The 20,040-nt window shown below is 44.8% G+C and overlaps 1 protein-coding gene across 1 annotated transcript; it reads left to right on the top strand.

Moving 5' to 3' along the window:
- Nucleotides 1–7,123: 7,123 nt before the first annotated feature.
- T265_02773 (hypothetical protein) lies at nucleotides 7,124–19,349 on the top strand (the record flags this gene model as incomplete). The annotated part of the gene is made up of 8 exons (XM_009167098.1): nucleotides 7,124–7,710; nucleotides 11,303–11,580; nucleotides 13,835–13,934; nucleotides 15,389–15,575; nucleotides 16,517–16,672; nucleotides 16,870–17,012; nucleotides 17,405–17,541; nucleotides 18,704–19,349. The coding sequence occupies 8 exons, from the start codon at nucleotides 7,551–7,553 to the stop codon at nucleotides 18,773–18,775; spliced, it is 1,233 nt and encodes a 410-aa protein (XP_009165362.1).
- Nucleotides 19,350–20,040: the final 691 nt, after the last annotated feature.

Here is a 20,040-nt window from a genome sequence, read left to right as displayed (position 1 = left end):
TTCCCTCCTTCTCCGTGTGGGCCGCCGTAGCCCCTCGAGTCTCCTTGAGGATGACCAACTCCTCATACAAACACTTGTGCAACTCTCCTCCAACTACCACTTTGCTCATCTCCTGCTGGTAGGTGCTTCAATGCCCCCAAAGGCCTCCTGGATGGAACTCCAGCGCGTCGAATCATCCGGACTTTTTGCAGCGGCACTGATTGAAGTCGTTCAACACAGCGCTTGCACTCAAAATGTCGTTGCACCCACCAGATATCGCTCAGGCCAACTACCTTCCCTCCTGGATTCGGTAATCACCGACGAAAGGCACTTCGTTGATCAGGTAACAATTAACGCTCCACTGGGACTTAGCAACCAATGCGTGTTGACCTTTGATTTCATCTGCTATTGGGCCAGAAATCGCGAACCTCAATCGTGGTTTCGCGACTTCTGCCGTGCAGACATCTCAGGAATGCGCATCTTTCTTGAACAAGTCACACTGGGACCAGCTCCAGTGGAAGAACTATACAGCACCATTTTCCAGAAAGTTCACGAGGCTGACGCGGCGTTCGTCCCAAAAAACAGCACGCACTCGGATGGACGGCAGGCGGCCAAAAAAATTCGGCGACTTCTGGAAAAAAGATCCCAACTCTTTTTCAGAAAGTTGGCTACAAGGGATATAGAAGATGAGCCGGCATTTCGTAAAATGCGGAGCCGCTGCAAACGAGAAACCCGCAAATGGAACATGCGAAAACAAGCCACCATTCTGGACCTCGCTCGAAAAAACAAAAACGTCTTGTTCAAATACATGAGACCTCGCTGCAGAAACGAGCCATCCGCGTTCTCCTTGAGGGACAGAAACAGAGAACCGACGAATGACCCAACAGTGGTATCTGAGGTTTACAGAGAACACTATGCGTGTCTATACCCAGCCCCAGCGTCACATCCACTGTTGTCAAGGCGTAACTATGAGAGCTTCTAATCAACTTGGCCTTTACGGTGGAGGACATTCGTCAACTCTTGCACAAGATCAACCCATTCTGTGCGTTGGGGCCCGACGAGGTCCATCCAAGGATCCTGACAGAAACGCCTTCTACACTGGCAAATCATCTACACCTAGTGATTCGCCAGTCGCTTGACGAAGGCCGCCTGCCCTCTGCTTGGAAGGAAGCGATTGTCACGCCAATCTACGAAACTGGCGACCGACTGTCGCCTGGCAGCTACAGGCCTATATGACTCACTCGCGCGCCATGTGAGGTGATGGAACGCATTCTGAAGCGAGCTACTCTAGATCACCTTACTTTCAGCAACCTGATATCTCCAGCTCAACACGGATTTCTCCCACACCGCTCTTGCGTGACAAACATGCTTGTGTTTATGGACAGCCTAACCCAAGCCAAGGACGAAGAACTCATATAGGATGCCACGTTTTTTGACTTCTCAAAAGCATTTTATGGGGTACCACATTTCCCGCTGCTCCACAAACTCGAGTCTTACGGGATTCAAGGTGAAATCCTCCGCTGAATCAAGGCGTTCCTATAAGACAGATTATTCCAAGTGAGAATGGGCACGACCTACTCTTCTCGAGCGCCGGTGTCCATCGGAGTTCTTCAAGGCTCCGTCCTGGGACCAGTGCTGTTTCTGATCTACGGCAACTACTTCCCAGATGTTCCTGCGACTCCATGTCTACTTTTTGCGGACGATTTGAAATCCTGGAGTTCCAATGCCAGGGCCCCCAAAATGGATGTAGGCGCTGCCAAGCAGTTGTCGTTGGACTGACACCTTTCTCTGAATGACGAAAAGTGCGTCCGTATGTCATTTGGAAGAGACTCAGCGAATGCCTTTGTTATGCATGGTGAGAAAGGACCAGAAAACATTATGGGGATAAACGCCAAAAAGGATTTGGGTATCCGGGTCTCTTCAAACTTGTCCTTCTCACTGCACCATGAGAAATCGGCCCAAAAGGCATTCGCCATTTTACGGATGATCCGACGCACCTTCTCCTGTATTACTCGGATGGACTTCCAATCGCTCTATGGCGCCTACGTCGGACCACTCCTGGAATACGCCAACCAAATTGTCTACTCAGGACGCACGAAAGACGTCACCCTCATTGAGCGTGTCCAGCGGGCCGCCATGAGAATTGTTGCCGGCCTCAAATCCGTGGACTACGAAACGCGTCTCGCGATGCTTGATCTCTTTCCCCTGGAATACCGTCGCCTCCGAGGGGACCTAATTCTTACTAATGCCCTATTTGAACAAAGCTTGACAAACAGGATTTTTACCGTTCAACCACCAAACATACGGTGGGGACATAGTAAGAAAATTTTCAAGCTCAGAGCACACACATTCATTAGACAAAATTTTTTCTCATTTCGGGTAGTGGGTGCATGGAATGACCTTCCTCCGGCGTTTGTTCACGCTCCTTCTAGAACCCAGTTTAGAGCACTATTAGACACTTATTTATGCGAATTCTCACTCTTTCAAGCATACTGCCCCGCGCTGAGAAGATAAAGAGCAGTGCTATACCCTTTTTTCACTTGTGCCTTTCAGGTGAACGACAGCCACTGACCGATAGGAACAAAAGCAACCCGGGAAACTTGGGCAATAGCCTCGATCCTGTGTATCAGTCCCTGAATCTGTGAATCCATATCTATGCTACCTATAGTAAACATTATGCCAGTATCCATGCGGGTCGGCAAAAGTGAAGCTTCAACTGTGCGTGAGATGGCCTAATCTGTTAGCCTCTCATACTCATTGCTGTGCTCGATGTCGCCTTACCTGGCTACTTATCGTCCCTACTAGTTCCGTATCCATATGCGGCGTTGATGAACCGGTAACTTAATCCAACCTAATGTGTCGTACTCGTAAATGCATGCGTTTTCGCCTATCTTTGCTACTCAAGACGAACACTGGGCTAGTATTTATGCGAACCGATGAAACAAGGCTCAAACTATGCACACATACCCAATCTAGTGGCGAACGACGGACCTCATACTCACAACTGTACGCGATATCGTCTGCCTTGACTACCGCTGCACCAGTGCCCATGTGCGACGCCGATTATTGGGTCCCAAATATGCACAGTGTCCTAATTTTACCGCCAATGGTTGCCACTCATGCCCATAACTGTGCGCTCTCTTACTTAAATCTGCTATCTATGGTAAACGCCAGGCCGGTATCTGTGTGAACCGATAGAAACCAGGCTCCAGCTGTGCGTGATATCTTCATCTAACATCCAACGACGACCCGTCATACTCGTAGCTGTGGTCGCCTAACTTAGCTGCTTCGCGTAATTGCACGGTCTGTGTGTATGTGCAGCGCTGAGTATGGGGCTTCAGCTGTGCCCGATAGCCCAGTCCAATGGTCAGCGAAGGCCCATCATACTCGTAACCCTATTAGATGTCACCTGCCGGGACTATTTATGGTAACCGCCGGGCCCGTACACAAGCTCGTAGCTGACTATAATATCACAAACATGCATCAAGGACGAATCAAGCGACCAACGTCGGTCCTTCATATTCATACGTCGTCCACCCGCCAGCACCCCATGCCTGAAAAATACATAACCTATCTTAACCAATCATGTTTCTGTTTATTGGTTGCGTCGGTACAAGCAAAATGTGTGGTCAATCCACTTCCCAGATTTTTACTCCACAGGGTTTCTAAAAAATGTATAATTAATTATGACCCGTGTCCATTTTCCGCGATATCATTTAAAAGAAATGATTAAGCAAAGTTTCAGTGGCTAATTCAACAATTGCTTAACAAGTCCCTTTGTCCACGATTCCAGGTCGGTGTCCGCGCTGAACATGGAGACTTATTATTATAACGGTAAACCCACTATTGCTGAATTAGCATAGTAGGCTATAACGAGGGGGCCGTGTGTACACTAAACCCCATCTTCAATCGATTTCTGCCCTCTGATATCAATATAATGTACCCTAGCAAAATCGAGAGCTCTGTCTTCATCATCGAATCTCGTAACCATCACCCACTCCGCCACATTAGCAATCTAACCAACAAGGAGCACCCTTCTGGGTTTCATCCGTCTCACCTTTCGTCTCGAAGTAATGCAACCAATCTTCACTTCTGAAATCATGTCGACCATATTCGAATAAATGAGCCAAAAATAGCCAAAACTGTATCGATCCAACTGTCCAAGATGGTGATGATGATCTAACTAGGGACTGCAAGTACACAATATTCAGTGGAACTCCCTGGTGCACAGCCGAAAAATCGCTATCTAACTGTCACCTTACGGATTTTCCGACGCCAACCTACACTGCTATGGTTTCGAGACAACGTTTGTCAAACACCTGATAACGCTTTGGTTCCGCTTCTCAAACAGGCGAGATCTCGCAGCCATACAACAGATCAGACGTACTGCGGCCTGATACATGCATTACTTGATACTCACGGATATGCCGCCTTGATGCCACATGCGTTTAAAATTAGCAAACGTGACCCGAGCGTTGCACGTTCGAGCATCACACTACCTCTCCAACTAGATCGGAAAAATGCCTGCGAGCTTATATAGGCATTGATCTACCTCTGAGGATTTCCCCGGTGAACCGCAAATATCCCCCCTCACAGAATCGCACATCCAAGCAAAATCATCTCAAAAATGACGTCCGTTGCAAGGCTGTCCAGAAACCGAAGTATCTCAGTGGAGTGAATGGCATGGCACTGCTATACCCAGTTTGGCAGCACACCCGCAACCATGCGCTCCCTCCTCTTGACTATACCCTATCTCCCACTTGTTGCGTTGCGCGCAATTACAAACAAACTCAAGCCTTATCCTGACTGACATTATTATCATGCCTGACGGTACACCATCCACTTATTAAGAATAAACACCGGTATGATAACGTGACACTTTGCGGATGGGATCATACAAAACACCTGAGCCTTCTTCTTCTCTCTGAAGATGAAAACGACATTTGCACACTCCAAATCGAAATATACCTGCCAGAAATTTGAAAACCGGGTCCAGAGATTATTCCAGGGTTCGTCTCGTCACCTCGTTTACCCCGAAATTAAGTGAGAATAGAGATAGGACGCTCTCGACGAACACGACAGTGTGCACGGAAGCTTTTGGAGCTCCACATATATCTCCGTGACATATGCGCCACTGCTGCACCTCCTGTCCATGTATATGCAAAAGACTGCATGTTTGACAGCCCTCAATTCAGCTGTATGACATCTCCCAAAATACACTCGTTCCGCGTGGTGAACCTCATAATCCGCCCTCTACAATGAAGAAAGGGAAAACTTATACCGTTCTAAGCTTGCTGTGGTCGTGGCATTCATCTTTAACAATCACCATATAAACCGAAATATCCATTGATAGAAGAGGAAAAGATGCTACGGGACCCACCGAATACACGTGATATGACGCCTCAGAGGCAACTGATTTTGCAAAGCTCCACGCTTTCCTTTAGGCTGTACCAGCCCCATTCTAAGGTCAGCTCATCGTACGAATAGGCATCACCACCAGATATCTCTGAACCCGTTTATGCAAGTTTCAAACCAACTTAATTGCGCGCAATCTAGCCAATGCACGTCGTACATACTCACATACGCCATCACCAATTCACATCGACCGCATACCTATTATCTACATGTAAAAATCGATTGCCTTTTTTGAAATCAGCCAGTGTTGCCTCATTGAAGTAGGTAGTAATTGTGACTTCTGACTGTCTGTTATTTCAGTAGGCGTTCCAACTCACATGAAAGTGCTTTCTAGCAAACCCTTGGACGTTTATCCTATTTTGAGCCCAAAATATATGCATGGGTGTTTTATTACCTCGCTTGAATGGCAGCAAAGAACCACCATGAACCCTCGATAGACCCAAGAATATCCTAACTACAATGACAACCATAAACGGCCCATCCAAGATGTTCATGTGCGGGGCTGTCCACGAACCGAAGTACGGCGACGCGATGACGGTACGGAAACTACCATACCCAAACTGATGGCTTGCCTGTAGTCCACTGCCTAATATTTCCCAGACAAGCGCGTTACCTATAAGACCGGTTCAATCCGTTTAATTTGTGCAAGAACTTGGAGTGTCTGTAATCCGCTGTGAGGGTGAAGTTGCGAGTTTTTAGTCTGAGTAGGTCAGTGAGAGGTTGGACAACCTCGGCACAGTTGGGGATAAAACGACGACAATAATTGATAAGACCAAGGAACCGTCTGGATTTTTTACTGCTGTCGGGGGCTGGATAGTCGCAAATGGCAGAGTACGTTCGAGTTAACATGTCCTAAAATTTATAGCGAAGAAACACCTAATTGGCGTTTACTGCTAATAATGACCGTACCATACTGCTGAAATCTTTCAAAAATTGCTTTAAGTGGAACACATGCTCATCTTCGGACCGACTGGCCATCTTATTTTGCCGTTTGCTTGTTCTGCTCACAAATCCAATAGTTCACCCAAAGGCAATTACGGTGGCTCGGTATATCCGCGAAGTCAAACCTTGTCTCACACAGGATCTAAAGTATACTGACCATTAGAGAAAAACTTACTAGCTGTGACAGGTTCCTTGGCTTCGGCGGGACGCTTGCCGCCACCATAGAGGAAGTTTCCATTTCCAGGTCACGAATGACTACTCCAATCTGAGCGTGACTATTGCCTACTTCGTTTTGAGATTATTTTCAAATCCAATACGTAAGAAAACACGCGAAGAAACGAGCCTTTCCACAAAAATTTTCCACTGTGTTTATAGAGACAATGCTCCAAGTCACCGGCAGCCATTAAAATATAAATTCCGCCCCCACAGTGGACTCCAAGTTCATTTAAACAACTTCTAATAAAGTTGCGGCCGCGTAGCGAGATCTTAAGGGCTCGAATGATTACCATCAAATGCCTAAACATTATGCTAAAGTTTTTTTCTTTTTCGAACTTCGGTTTCAGAGAAATTTCAGGTGTGCGTCTAGGACGCGGCGAACATCGCTTCTGTCACTCGAAAACTTCAAACCGCGCGCTTGTACCATGTTAAATAGTTGCCCTTTCCTTCCGAAATAACCGAAACAGCATTGCTAAAGCAACGGAAAGGTGAGGAATAAATTTGAGCTTGGAGACATCCTTCGAATAAAGTTATGGTTGTTGCTTAGTTTCAGAGTCGTGTTTTGAAGGGGTTTGAACTGACTTTTGTAATAAAGAGTACAACGATTGTGAACTTGTTGTATCTATAAAAGTATGGTGAATTATGCAAGTGTCACTGATAGCTGCGCATACCTGTAGTTCTGCTAGTCCTATTTGCCAATAAAAATGGGTTTAAATGGCGCTTCGTTAAAGTGCGTTTGTCTACCCCTGAACCAACACGCAGCCGGTAGCCCTCGCTCAATGGGATCCGTTGAGGAGAACATCTTCTCGCAGGTGCTGGAAATCATGAAGCCATTTGACCTCAGTGTTGAGGCATACGAAAAATTCTGTCATACAATGTACGAAACTATGAACAGTGGTCTTCGACGTTCAACACACCAAGAGAGTTCCATAAAGATGTACCCCACTTATGTGTCCAAAATTCCCAATGGGTCAGGTAAGTTCCTTTCATAATTCCAGATGCACTTTTTCAGAATCCGGATGTTATTTAGCGCTGGACTTGGGAGGTACGAATTATCGGGTTCTTCTTGTTCATCTTCCCGGGAAGAAGGCGCCGCCAAAAATCGAAGAAAGGACATATGCTATACCACATTCCAAGATGACAGGGTCCGGAGAGCAGGTAGGTACAAATGCGCAGTGGGTTGTTTTGTACCACAGGCTAGCTGTTTGACGTTGGTATCAATAGATATCCTTTTGTACAATTCAGTGGGCGCTGGTCAGTTATTTCCCATGCCATGTAGACGTCGAAGCCACCAGCTGGTGGACTCAGCTTTTGCTCATGTTTCATGTCGTATCCTTTCACGCCAGATCTTTATGAAAATAGGTACCCGTCGTAAAGTTATGTGAACATATAGTTCGACACTAATTTGGTTTTTAACCGGAGGTTCACCCAAATCCAATTTGAGTCTCTTGTTCATGAGTAGTCTCCTTCATGTAGTTCCGTTCCTAATCCAGTGCGTCCCTCCATAGTTTCTGATAGCTTGCATCTTTCTGGAGACCAGGGTAATTTCCAAACCACGTTGTTATCGGTGAATTAAGTTTTCGAGGGTCGTCGTCCGACCACTACGATCCGAGTTTTTTCAGTAGTCCGCATGTGGTTGATGTACCCCTGTGGTGCGTTTATTCTTCAGACCGTATGCGCGTAATGTTACAATGATTCAGGTTCTTCCTGTACCCTTGTATTAGTAAACAGCTTTGACCTAACGATTTGGCAAGACCTGTCGCTTGAAACATAATATAGTTCGAAATCACCCTTACTGGGTTGATGGCTGTGGTTGTGTTTTTCTGTTCTGCTGCTTACACCAGGCTCCTTTGCATTTCTGTGATCGATGAGAGCATGGGTCATGTTTCAGAGCCTGAAAACTATGGCTTTTCAGCATCAGGACACTTTAAATAGCTTGTTATTGTATCGATTACCCAGTAAAATAGGTTTCCTTGCCTGTTTAGAGGTGCCACAGGTCAATTTTTCGGAGAAAAGCAAACGAGCTATATGAATAAGTAGTTGCTGATGTCAAGAGGAGGAATGCAATTCCGGTCGAAATTTTCTACTTGTTAGTTCCGTTTAGTATTGGCAGTCCTAACTGACAGTCACCTTACGATGGTGTTAGGAACTAGTTGTTACATTTTATCCTTGAGAATCGGTGGCCTTATACTGATTTCTTCGCGGTAGCTACCGTTTTGACGTTTTCTGACCACATCAAGTGAATCAATTAATTTCTCTCATGTCTAGTCGTCTCTGGAGGATGGTCTGTGTATGCTAAGTATTCAAGAGTACTAGGTTCCACTAGGTCTACATGGTACATTTAACGTGGATCAGTTAATTCTCTGTGTGCATACTTCATTACGTTGATAGAAAACCGAACCACGCTATTCAGCTTCGATATCGTAAAGAGTGTCATATTGACCCTTTAGTTTGGGACCGTAACATGCGTGGTGGAGCCTTCCGACTTTTCCATATTGGCTAATTTTCCTCTATTTTTTCCTCTGTTGCTTTGCGAGCCCTCGTCCTAAGGTTCAGTGAACCTTGAATATGTATCTTATTGCCCCAAGAGCTACCGGCACCCCCATTCAACCATATTTTTATGAACGCTTCCGTCTTCTTTACAGCAAAGTACTATCTAAAAATGCCATGTAACGATCGATCGGAGCACTTAAGCAATGCTTTCATACCTTGATTTGGGTACTGTATTTTATTAGTTCACAGCATTTTAAACGCTGTTCTCGCACCAAATACTCCCAATATGGTCTAGCCCTACCCCCTCCGTGTACGTGGTATCATGCAGTACTGCTTTCCATACTGAACCACTTGAGCGGGCTCTGACCACGTGCTGGTCTTTGCAAAAAAGCGACATTCTTGTGCCCAAAATGCTGTCTACAGAGTTACAAATTCGTCAGAGCCCTTCTTTTCACATGTCAGAGCGGTCTTCATTTGGATTTCGGTCGTACGCCTAACGGCTCTAAAAACAACAATGGGTACATGGCGCCAGCTTAAGGAGTTGCAGTCTAACTCGGCAGAACCGTCGTCGCTGGATGTTTGCGTACTGCCTTTAACCCCTAGTCTTATTATATATGCCAAAAAAAAACAACTTTTTGAGGCGCGACATCGATATAGGTTTCCAAAGAAACCAAATATTTTTGACTGAAATGTGCATATTTACGGCACAACATGGCAGGTCACGCAGTTGCAAGCTAAAGTTGTACCTGATAGTGAGGCACCATGCATGTGAATCGAAGTGCGTAAAGCAGTGATACCGAACGCAGCAAACATTATATTTTCTCAGCCTTAGCACAGCTTTAGCATAGCTCTAACATGTAGAGATTCTTGCCGGCCGTACTGTTGAGCCGGATCAACGCATCCTGATCTCCGTAGCTTCGTATTCGTGAATGTTATCTTTTTGTAGTCTCCAACTGCCACTCTCTGTTTGGGGCCGTCTATCCTGACATTTTCAAACCCTTAGAAATTCCTCTTTCGTGCTATTAGGATGCCACATCACATTATCTTGCCGTTCTCAACATCGTTTGGTTAAGGACTGTCACTCTCTTGAACCAAATACTTCAACATTATGCAGGTGGAGGTGGTTGCATTGTTTGTTCGGGCATGATCTTATGCTTAACGAATCTATCTTAGAAATGGAGTTAGTCAGGGTTCAAAATGTTTTGGAAATGCTTAAAAATGTACTAAAGCCTGCGAATTAAGTCACCTGCCTGTCATGAAAAAAAAACTACGCTAGTTTTTCAGTCAAGTTTACATAAACTACGCTGCCAGGCATGCATTCAAATATTTGTACTTTCATGTGCATTTCCGTGTTTGACGAAATGAATCCATTCTCTTAAGGAATCTTTGGGAGGTGACCTGGCTTATACATGGCCAAACTTTTGGCATCCATGCCTATCAAATGCGCTCGATTGATGCTCCAACTCTATATTCATTGTATTTCATACCGGTACCAATCGTATTTCCTCTACTTCCAAACTGCCCAAAAATACCAGCATACATCGTGTATTTTGATATTGGTTTTGCAAGTTGGACTATTCATAGAACTAATTGCCCTCGAAAGTGCATACAGGTGCTTAAGTTGCCCAACCGGACAGGTCCCCCACTCCTTGACCTTGTTCAGTGCACGGCACCAAGCTTGCTTCATTTCGTCATTTTCCGTCGATTCCTTGATAGACTATATCCATCGCAGTCAGCATGAAAAAATTGGAACTTCATTCTGAAGGTGTTTTACTTACTGATGCTGTTACTACTGCTCTCACTAACAGTGAAGTGCGGGCTGTCGTATATCATCTGACAAGAGACGTACCCGGCCGGGCCGACTGAAGATGCCCGAAGTACTATTTGAAAGTGCTGTTTTTTGGCCGCTACTAACTTTAACTTTACAGGAGCAAATTTAACTTCGTTCTACTTCCCTAAACAGAGTTTCACAGCCAGTACTCGATGATCCTCTTTTGGGTTTAATTTCTTGACCTGATCCCAGAGGACGTGACCGTGTTACTATTGAAGGCCTTTATTTCGATTGTTTACCGCAAAATTTTCCTCGAAATTCCACTATGTCCTGTGTGTTTTACTTTCAGAATGTTGTTTGTTGTATTCCATTTAACTCTTAGGCTGTCCGCACGTAACACATTGACATATTTAACCAACTTGCTTTCTTACAGATCGAAGTCACTTTGTCGAGACAACTTAGCCCTGGTGCACTGGTTTTTTACAGGATTGCAGTCGAGTCCTCAATTTGTTGTCACTATCTGCGTAATTGATTTCATTTGCTCCTTTCAGCTCTTCGATTACATTGCCAACACCCTAGCGGATTTTGTTCGAGGCCACGACATGGGGGAGACGCCGTGTAACCTTGGATTTACATTCTCCTTCCCGTGCATTCAGAAAGGCCTCACGAATGCAACCCTAGTCAGGTGGACAAAGGGCTTTAAGGCGACTGACGTTGAAGGCGCAAATGTTGCCTTGATGTTGCAGAAGGCCATTGACAAGACAGTAAGTCCGCTTTTTTTGAAACTGTATCTAATCTGACAAAACAGCACATCTTGAGACCATTTCTGAAATAGTAAGCAGAGGACAGACTTCATTGTTGTGTAGAATTTCTGTACTTCTGCAAGCTGTCGACCCATGCCAAACCGGCTTAACATAGTGTCACCCGAAGAAACGCGTGCTAGAACCGGCAGCGGATAGGAACCCATGAGCAGTGCATGCTTGTCTTTGGATTTTGGAAGTGACAACGTATACATTGGCCTAATCCTTGAAAATTTTTCTGCCTGCGTAATATGCCGGCAGTTAGCTGCCACTTGAAAGCCATGCTTTAGTTGTATTGGCTTTTTGCAGGGCTGTCATCATCCTTCTAGCTTCTATCATCGTGTTAGTATCTGGCTGTTAATAACACGAATTGAATTCACTTCACGTCATCTCAATTCCTGCCCGTTGCCTGCGGTTTTCTTGAACAACACTCCTATTACTGCACTCCTCAAGTTCTTCATGCTCCTCCATACTCCGATCTACTGTCCCTGTTCAACCCATTGCTCCAAGCCTGGCTTTAGTAAAGCTAGGTAGCTTTATATCCCTTCCATTACTCTTAGCTATGATGTATGCGTTAACACCCTTGAATAGTTCTTCTAGCTCAGGCACACGGCTCATTTGGCCTCCCACTGTTCACGTTCTAGCCAGCTGAGTGCACTGTTTTTCCATGTATTGACATGTGCTGTCGAGCTTACCTATTGATCCAGGATGCAAGTACCCCATGCACGTTACTAAGTTCAGTGAGGCACGGAAATCGGTCCCTTTAGGGGGCATAGCTGCCATACGGCGGACGCAAACTCTACTCATATATGAACTCTGAGTGATCCTGTTATGCCACAGATACTAATGTATCCTTCAATATTGCATTGATACTGCCTGATTTCTATGACAGCCGTTTTCGTTGCATTAATTTGTGTGGATAGTACGAAGCAACAGCTCTTCTACCCTAACAACGGATGGATGTAACATTACGCTTTCTTAATTTGAGTTCAGCAGTCTCTTTTCACAACGATATTACCCAAGTTTCTTTCCGTTATGCTTCTCCATGAGTTATAGAGGCTGTTATCGGCGCATTAGATCACGAGAAAATACCATTGCTGTGTTAACCGTTTATGCGTAGACCTAAATGCCGAGTACTTCCGAAATTTACTTTGCAGGTGTTTGGTCACTTTGAAGCACCCACCGCTCACGGTGCGGTGATCTTTAGATAGTACGCGGTAAACAACTTCAATTTTCCGTTGTATTTTACATATGTCCCACGGGTTCGCATCGTCATGACTTGACGCAAAATGATGAAACTTCCATTCCCCCCTGTCAAAATCAGAATGGTTTTAGACTTAGTGAGCTTACTAAATCGGTCGTGATGCGTGCGTATTTATGGCAACGGGCCGTGACACTTCTGGACACCTATGGCGGACACCTACGAGTGAGACAAACTGCGGTAAAACGAGCTATGTACTTTGGGCCCCTTTAATCGAAATTTGTCACTCTACATTAGATAAACACCATTATGGGCAGTAGTGGGCGAGATGGCTCAAGTGTTTAGAGCGCGGATTTACTAACCGGAAGGTCCGTGGTTCGAACTCGACCTCTGCCACTCGACTTCCCCTGTCTAGGCTTGGGCAACCTGGCACTATCCCAGCTCTCGTGCTTCCTTCGTGTGGCATGGAAGCTAGGCACCGGATGGGTGTTACAGCTGAACGATTTTTTTATGAGCAATAGTACTGATTTCTAGGTTTAATATTAATTTTGACTTCTCATCGTTGATCTTTATACGTAACTCATCAACTCCTCCCGTGCATCAAGCCGTCCAGGTTCCGGTGTGTACACATCGGTTGCTCGGAACCTCTGAATTGCTCGATTACTTTTGTCTTATAATTCGCATCACTGATCGCTAAAATAAACGTAGTCCTTTCTGCATCCGTACAAGGTAGCTTCAACTTTTTGCGATGGGTACACAGTACTCCCTGATGTGAATACAACAACAGGCTTCAAATGCGCTTTTGCTCATGGTGAACCTTTTCGTTCACACCGCTCTTGTATGAGCTGTGAACGCAGCGGTCGCTGCTCACGATTTCCATCTGACTTATTTTCATCAAATTCGGAAAGGCGTGGAGTTTCACGGATTCTTGCTCAAATAATCCCACTATCCTTTCTTATTGTTTTTCCTTATATGCAGCTATTATGTTGAACGGTGTTCTGTTCGTCCTCCCTCTAGGGCATTAAGGTTAAGTGTGTCGCCGTGGTAAACGATACAGTCGGTACTCTGGCCTCGTGTGCTTTGGAGGACCCAAAGTGTGCCGTTGGTTTGATTGTAGGTAAGTGTTTAACTCGTTTCATCTTACTCTCCTCTGTCTTCGCAGCAGCTGATAACTGTCCACTTCACACATTTCATCGCGTTTTTGGGGCCTTCCATTGTTGAGAAACCCATGATAAACGGACCCGTCTGGTATTTTCTCATATAGAGACGTGGATTTGAGATTGATCTAATTTATGGACTTTGAGTCACGTGATCACCTTGGGAAAGACCGATTTGATTCGTTATCCCCTCACCGCCTATTCCCCTTCATTTGTCTGATGAAAGGACTTGCGATTTAGCATTCAAGTTTTGTCACATTGTGTTACGTGTCGTTCACTGTTTCACTGCACGCTGTTACATCGGTCCGCCCGCGTTTAGCAACAAAACGGACAATAAATGAAAATTCGTTATTTGTGATGGCCATGGAAGCAGGCTTGTCCCGGTTAGAAGCACGTCACATTACTACTTTGGGAGCAGACAGCTACTGGAATTGTTTCACAATATTTCAACAAGCTTGATGCTGAAAGTCGTAAACTTGACGTTTAATTACTAGAGCGGCCAGTGGCCAGGTGTCGTAGCCGAAGAACCCTTGGTCTATTTTTTTGTTCCGGTGAAATGTAACGAAAACATTCTTGACAGTCTATAACAAGGTGTGGTGCATTTTTAAACTGTCGATTCACGGTTGGTTTGTACGGTCGTTTGACCAGTTCATTGGGTACATTCCACCACTTGCATAAATAACTGAAAATCCGACCCTGGAATTTATAGTCGGCAGGTACAAGATGACTTAATCCATAAGGGCTAGCGTATACTACTTGCATACAACTCCGTAATTGTGAATTTTCTGGTTTTAAGATATAATCTTGGTTACGAAGTTTATCCCGATTCACCGATTCTCGCCATTCCGCCACCCTGATAGACATCACCAGCTTTCTGACAGTGTCAAAAATGGCCTTAAGCTTCGGTGTGCTTACCAGCTATGTGATCTTCAGACGTAATACACTATTCATAAGGTTTACGAAAACTCCTGGACACCCCACGGCCGGTCTAGGCCTTCTTAGGGCTCATCAGGTAGGTGGAGTCACCGAGTTTCCATCAACCTTATGTTCTACTTGAACCCGAATTGCACGAAATTGGCGAAGTACACTCATTTACATTCCAATTTGGTTTTGACAGGAGACTCAGTTGGAACCCAGTTGAACCTCTGGTTTATACTGTTTGAGCCCAAGAAGACTGAAACCGGTTATGAGCTATCGAAAAGTTTTCAGCAACTTTATGAGTAGTGTGTTACATTTATACAATGTATCACAATATGTCGAATATCTTACCAACTGAAATATGATGCGGCCTGGTGCAGTACATTCAGTTACTGGGTTCCCGTCAAAACCAAATTGGTTATGTGACCTATCTTAGCATCTGACTTAGAACGCCGAAATTGTCTTACCTCATCTGAACACACTGTGATCGTTTTAGGTACTGGTACGAATGCGGCCTATATTGAAAAGCGGGAACGCGTGGAGCTGATGGAGGGAGAAGGTGCACCATACGTTGTGATCAACACCGAATGGGGTGCTTTTGGTGAAAATGGGGAGTTCGATGATATCCGAACACAGTTTGACAAATCAGTCGATGCCGAAAGCTTGTACCCAGGGAAACAAGTGTAAGTTGTCATCATGTTGACATAATGTGATTAGATGTTAAGTGTAGAAACTCGAAAAGCTATAGCCTCTGATGTGCACAGTCCTCCCCGTCTTTCCTTGTTGTCCATACCATGTACATAAAAAAACATGCACCATAATGAAAAATAACCGTCGGCTCTAGCACTCTTTCGGTGCCTAGCTGCCGTGTCACCCGAAGAAAACACGAGAGCTGGGTTACTTCCAGGTTAACCAAGTCTAGACAGGGGAACTCGAGATGCAGAGGTCAAGTTCGAACCACGAACCTTCCGGTCAGTAAATTCTCTCACTAACCACTGAGCTTTATACACATCCAAGTACCCCTTTCTTTGTACTCTCAATAAATTGGACCCTAATGTTTTCAGTTAATCTGATACAGATGTCATGAGTTGCTCCTCTGAATGAAATGCATTGTCTTCCGATTGAATCATTCCTAATATCACAATCGACCCAGGACTGCAAGTTAGTTCATTAAAAAGTTCTAACTTTTGTAGCAATATCCGAAGTAGGCATTATATTGTTGAAATGCTGCTGGATGTGAAGAATGTAAACGATGTTGCTGAGTGTGGCAATACACAGCACCACTTTAGTCACTGGTTTTGCAAGGGTATTATGGAATCCAAGGGTACTGGAGTGGTTTTATTTGAGCTTCCCACAGTAAACATTAGTTGAGCAGTTTTTTGTTTCATCACCGCCGCTTGAATGTCGGCGAAGCATTGGTTTTCCGATACCTGCTATCGGGCCCTGTCACCTGAAGAGTTTCAATAGCAGATGGCTCAAACTCCGGCATAATCCGCTCTCATGCTGGTCGCTTTTTTGGCAGTCCTCCCTGGATCGCTGAGATATGAGTAACAAGGCAGAATTAGTACATTTTTATAACATTGCCGCCAGTTAATCTGGTTGTTTCGGGCTCATTTCCCCTTAGCTTTGAAAAAATGGTCTCGGGCATGTACCTTGGTGAAATTGTCCGACATGTATTGGTTCATCTCGTTCGCGAGGGATTACTTTTCCGCGGTGAATTGCCCGAGAAGCTCCAAATCAAAGATGCGGTGCATACCAAATATCTTACAGAAGCCGAACGGTAGGTGTCAGACTTTACTACTTTTTATTGACAGCAGCGCTAACCTCTGGTATTTTCAACGAACAGACTAGATGCAAAATATCCTGTGTAGTTACGGTGCATTATTTTTCTCTTCTCACCTCCGATAGAGAGTTCGTTGTTTTGAAAATATCTTTTCAACACTCAGACTTTCTAGTGAACTCCTGTTTCTGTTCCAGTGACCCTCCACACCTGTTCTACAGCACCCACTACATGTTAACTGAGGACCTAGCTGTACCTATTGTAGAGCCGTTGGATGACAAAATTGTTCGATATGTGTGTGAAATGGTTTCCAAGCGTGCAGCGTACCTCGCCGGTGCCGGTAAGTTCACTCAAGTGAATATGTTTCTGTGCAACTTGAATCATCGACTACTTAGGGCGCTGTGTTTTCAGTGCATACACCGCATTTCCTTACCAGCAACACAGGTAATACTGTCACACTGTGGACTCACTTTTAGCAGCCAGACCTAAAACTCGGAATAATGGGTTTAGGGCAATATGCTGTGCCGACTCACATACACTCTACCCGTTCTCTGTGCACCGTTTTGGTCATTTCGAACTTTTTTCAGAGTAGATTTATCGGATGATGTTTGTGTACCAGGGATCCAACTGTATGCGTTGTCACGCAGTATTTCCAAAACTTCGCCTCACATGGACAAACAGTTGTGCATGGTTTCTCGATGGCTTTTTTTACTTTGGCTCTATCCGTTTTAGGCATCGCTTCTCTGTTACGACGTATGAAGCGTTCAGAAGTTACTGTCGGTATCGACGGGTCCCTGTACAAATTCCATCCGAAGTTCCGTGAACGAATGACCGACATCATTGACAAACTCAAGCCAAAGAACACCTATGTGAGTTGCACTGATCTGTTAATCTCCGGCTAATTTTTCTGAACTAATTAGCACTTTTAATGCGTGCAACATAATTTCCCTCCGTGTAATCTACTCAGTTTGATCCAATTTTTATCACTGGCTTTGCAGTGTTGCTTCAGTACAGTACAATTTTCAGAATGAAACGCTTATCGGAGAGAGTTCCGTTAGTATGCAATGTTTCCCATTATGATCTGTCTCGGAACCTCCTCGTCGTTCTCCAGAAGTGATTAGGGAGCAACCTTTGGTCCCTAAATAAGTTATTCACAGTGGAAGTGCTGTATGTCAGAGTTCTGGGTTTACTCATACCGATGCATTATCCAGCAATATCAATCGGCTTTTCTTCACTAAAGGTGCCTTAACTCGGCCAACGATTCATCCTTTGATTCGCGCGTAACACCAGTCGCTAAGGCTGTCACAGATTAGTCAAATAATAAATAATCGTTCAGCTGTAACACCTTTCGTTGCCTGGCTGTCATGCCATCCGAAGGGATCACAATGGCTGGGATACTGCCCAGTTGCTCAAACCTATACAGGGGAAGTCGAGAGGCACAGATCGGGTTCGAACCACGGACCTTCCGGTAAGTAAATCCGCTATCTGACCACTGAGTCATCTCACCCCCAGATTGGAAGCAGTGGATTTGGAAAAAAGAATGACACTCCTACGACATCCTCACTTTTTTAGTAATGATTGTTTCCTATCAGAACAGATCTTTGTACTTTGGGTTTATCTAAATGACCTAGTTGGCAGCGCCGACGATTATTACGCAGGCTCACTGCGTCTCATCAGCATATGCCAAAGACGGCGTTGCACAGTTAATGAATTTCTAAAGCTGTCGCTCTGGACGAAGCGAAAAAGTCTACCAATTAGAAGCGGGTTTTTCTAACACCTGGACGTAACTAGGATGTCATTGTCGCATCAGTGTCTCGTCAGTCCCACAGAAAAGGGTCCCCGAGAGGTACAAGTGTGTCCGTGAACGTGTTCTGATGGGCGGAATCCTTTAACATTAAGAACTGGTAGCTCATTACTGTCCTAGTGAACCTTTCGATAATCATCTAAAACGGTCAATTTTACTGAGCTGAACTTTCGAACAATTCATTGAACGTCAAACAGCTTACCATGGGCATTTTTACTACTTTTCAGTTCCGTTTGCGGTTGTCCGAGGACGGAAGTGGCAAAGGAGCTGCGGCCATTGCCGCTGCATCTTGTCGTTGATGTGGAGCGGTTCGCCTCATGACACCCACCTGCCTCGTTCACTCAAAAGACGGTGTATCCCGTTGCTGCAATTCTGCTAACGTTTTGGATTACTGCTTAGTTGTACTTTGTTTTATTAACTTATTTTGTGAGCCAATCGATTCCTTCGTAGATGGCTTGATATACTTCGATGCCTTCCTTTAGATTATGAGACTACTAGATCCCGATGGATGTATATTTTTCAAATCCTTTCGGTCCTTTCTCCCTTCCATTCGGTTCAACTACTTATTTGAAGTGTAATACAGAAGATGCTTCAGCCGCTTATCCTAGTCAATCCCATTCGGTGATATACCCACATTTTCTCCTATTCTGTTGAAAAACTCTGGTTATCTTCTTAGTTTCCACCGTCGTCTCTACATTATTCGTTCTTCCTATCAATTTCCCCTCTCCTTCGTGTAAGATGCAATCAAGCCAGTTACTCGGGATTCATTGTTGCTCTTTCCATGTGTTTCTAGATGCCCCGCCGTTAACCAAAGTTGTGTCATTGTCTTACTTCCCCCTATTGCGGTCAGTTATTTCACAACTTTAATCTCCGTATCGGTTGTTTATTTTTTGTCACTCTTTTAGTTCAACTTACGTTGCACTCTTTTAGTTCAATACACTTACGTTGCGGTGCATTCTTCTGTTATGCATATAATGTCTATGCGGAGCAGAAACTGAATTCACTTGGAACTTAGGTTTGATGGCACCACAGAATGACAGCATCCAAACGTAGGTCCTCAAAGTCATCTGCTGCGGACGTTTCCCTTCTTATTCGACCAAAAGCCGTACTGATTATTATTCTGCGAAGCTAACGGAATTATTGTCATACTTCCTATAGCCAGAGAAGTCTCCGTATTACTGCTGTGAGAATCTAATGTACCCCACAACAACACACTCCAGGCAAAAGTGGGGTGCCATCAAGTACTTCGGACAGATCTGCCTGTGCAACATTTGTCCGATTTCAACACACTGATGTCAATAACAGCATTCTTCCTGTATATCTGCGATATGGTACGGACAAATATCCAGATTTTGTACCACGCAATAATCAGTCAATGATCCAGGCGGACACTTCTTGTGTATTTCCATCGGTATTTTTGTCGAATAGCCGTATTTTCGAAGTGTTACTCACTTTCAGCACCTAATATATTCATGGCGCGGTCAAAGTGCATACGGGAGTGTCTTCACCGTTATCCTGCAGGTATCGTGCCAAAACGTCTGGCCACGCTAATGGAGCAGAACAA

Source organism: Opisthorchis viverrini, assembly GCF_000715545.1.
Source record: "Opisthorchis viverrini unplaced genomic scaffold opera_v5_36, whole genome shotgun sequence".
Classification (NCBI taxonomy): Eukaryota; Metazoa; Platyhelminthes; class Trematoda; order Opisthorchiida; family Opisthorchiidae; genus Opisthorchis; species Opisthorchis viverrini.
Note: the sequence above shows the minus strand (reverse complement) of the source record. Positions and strands in the feature narration are given on the sequence as shown.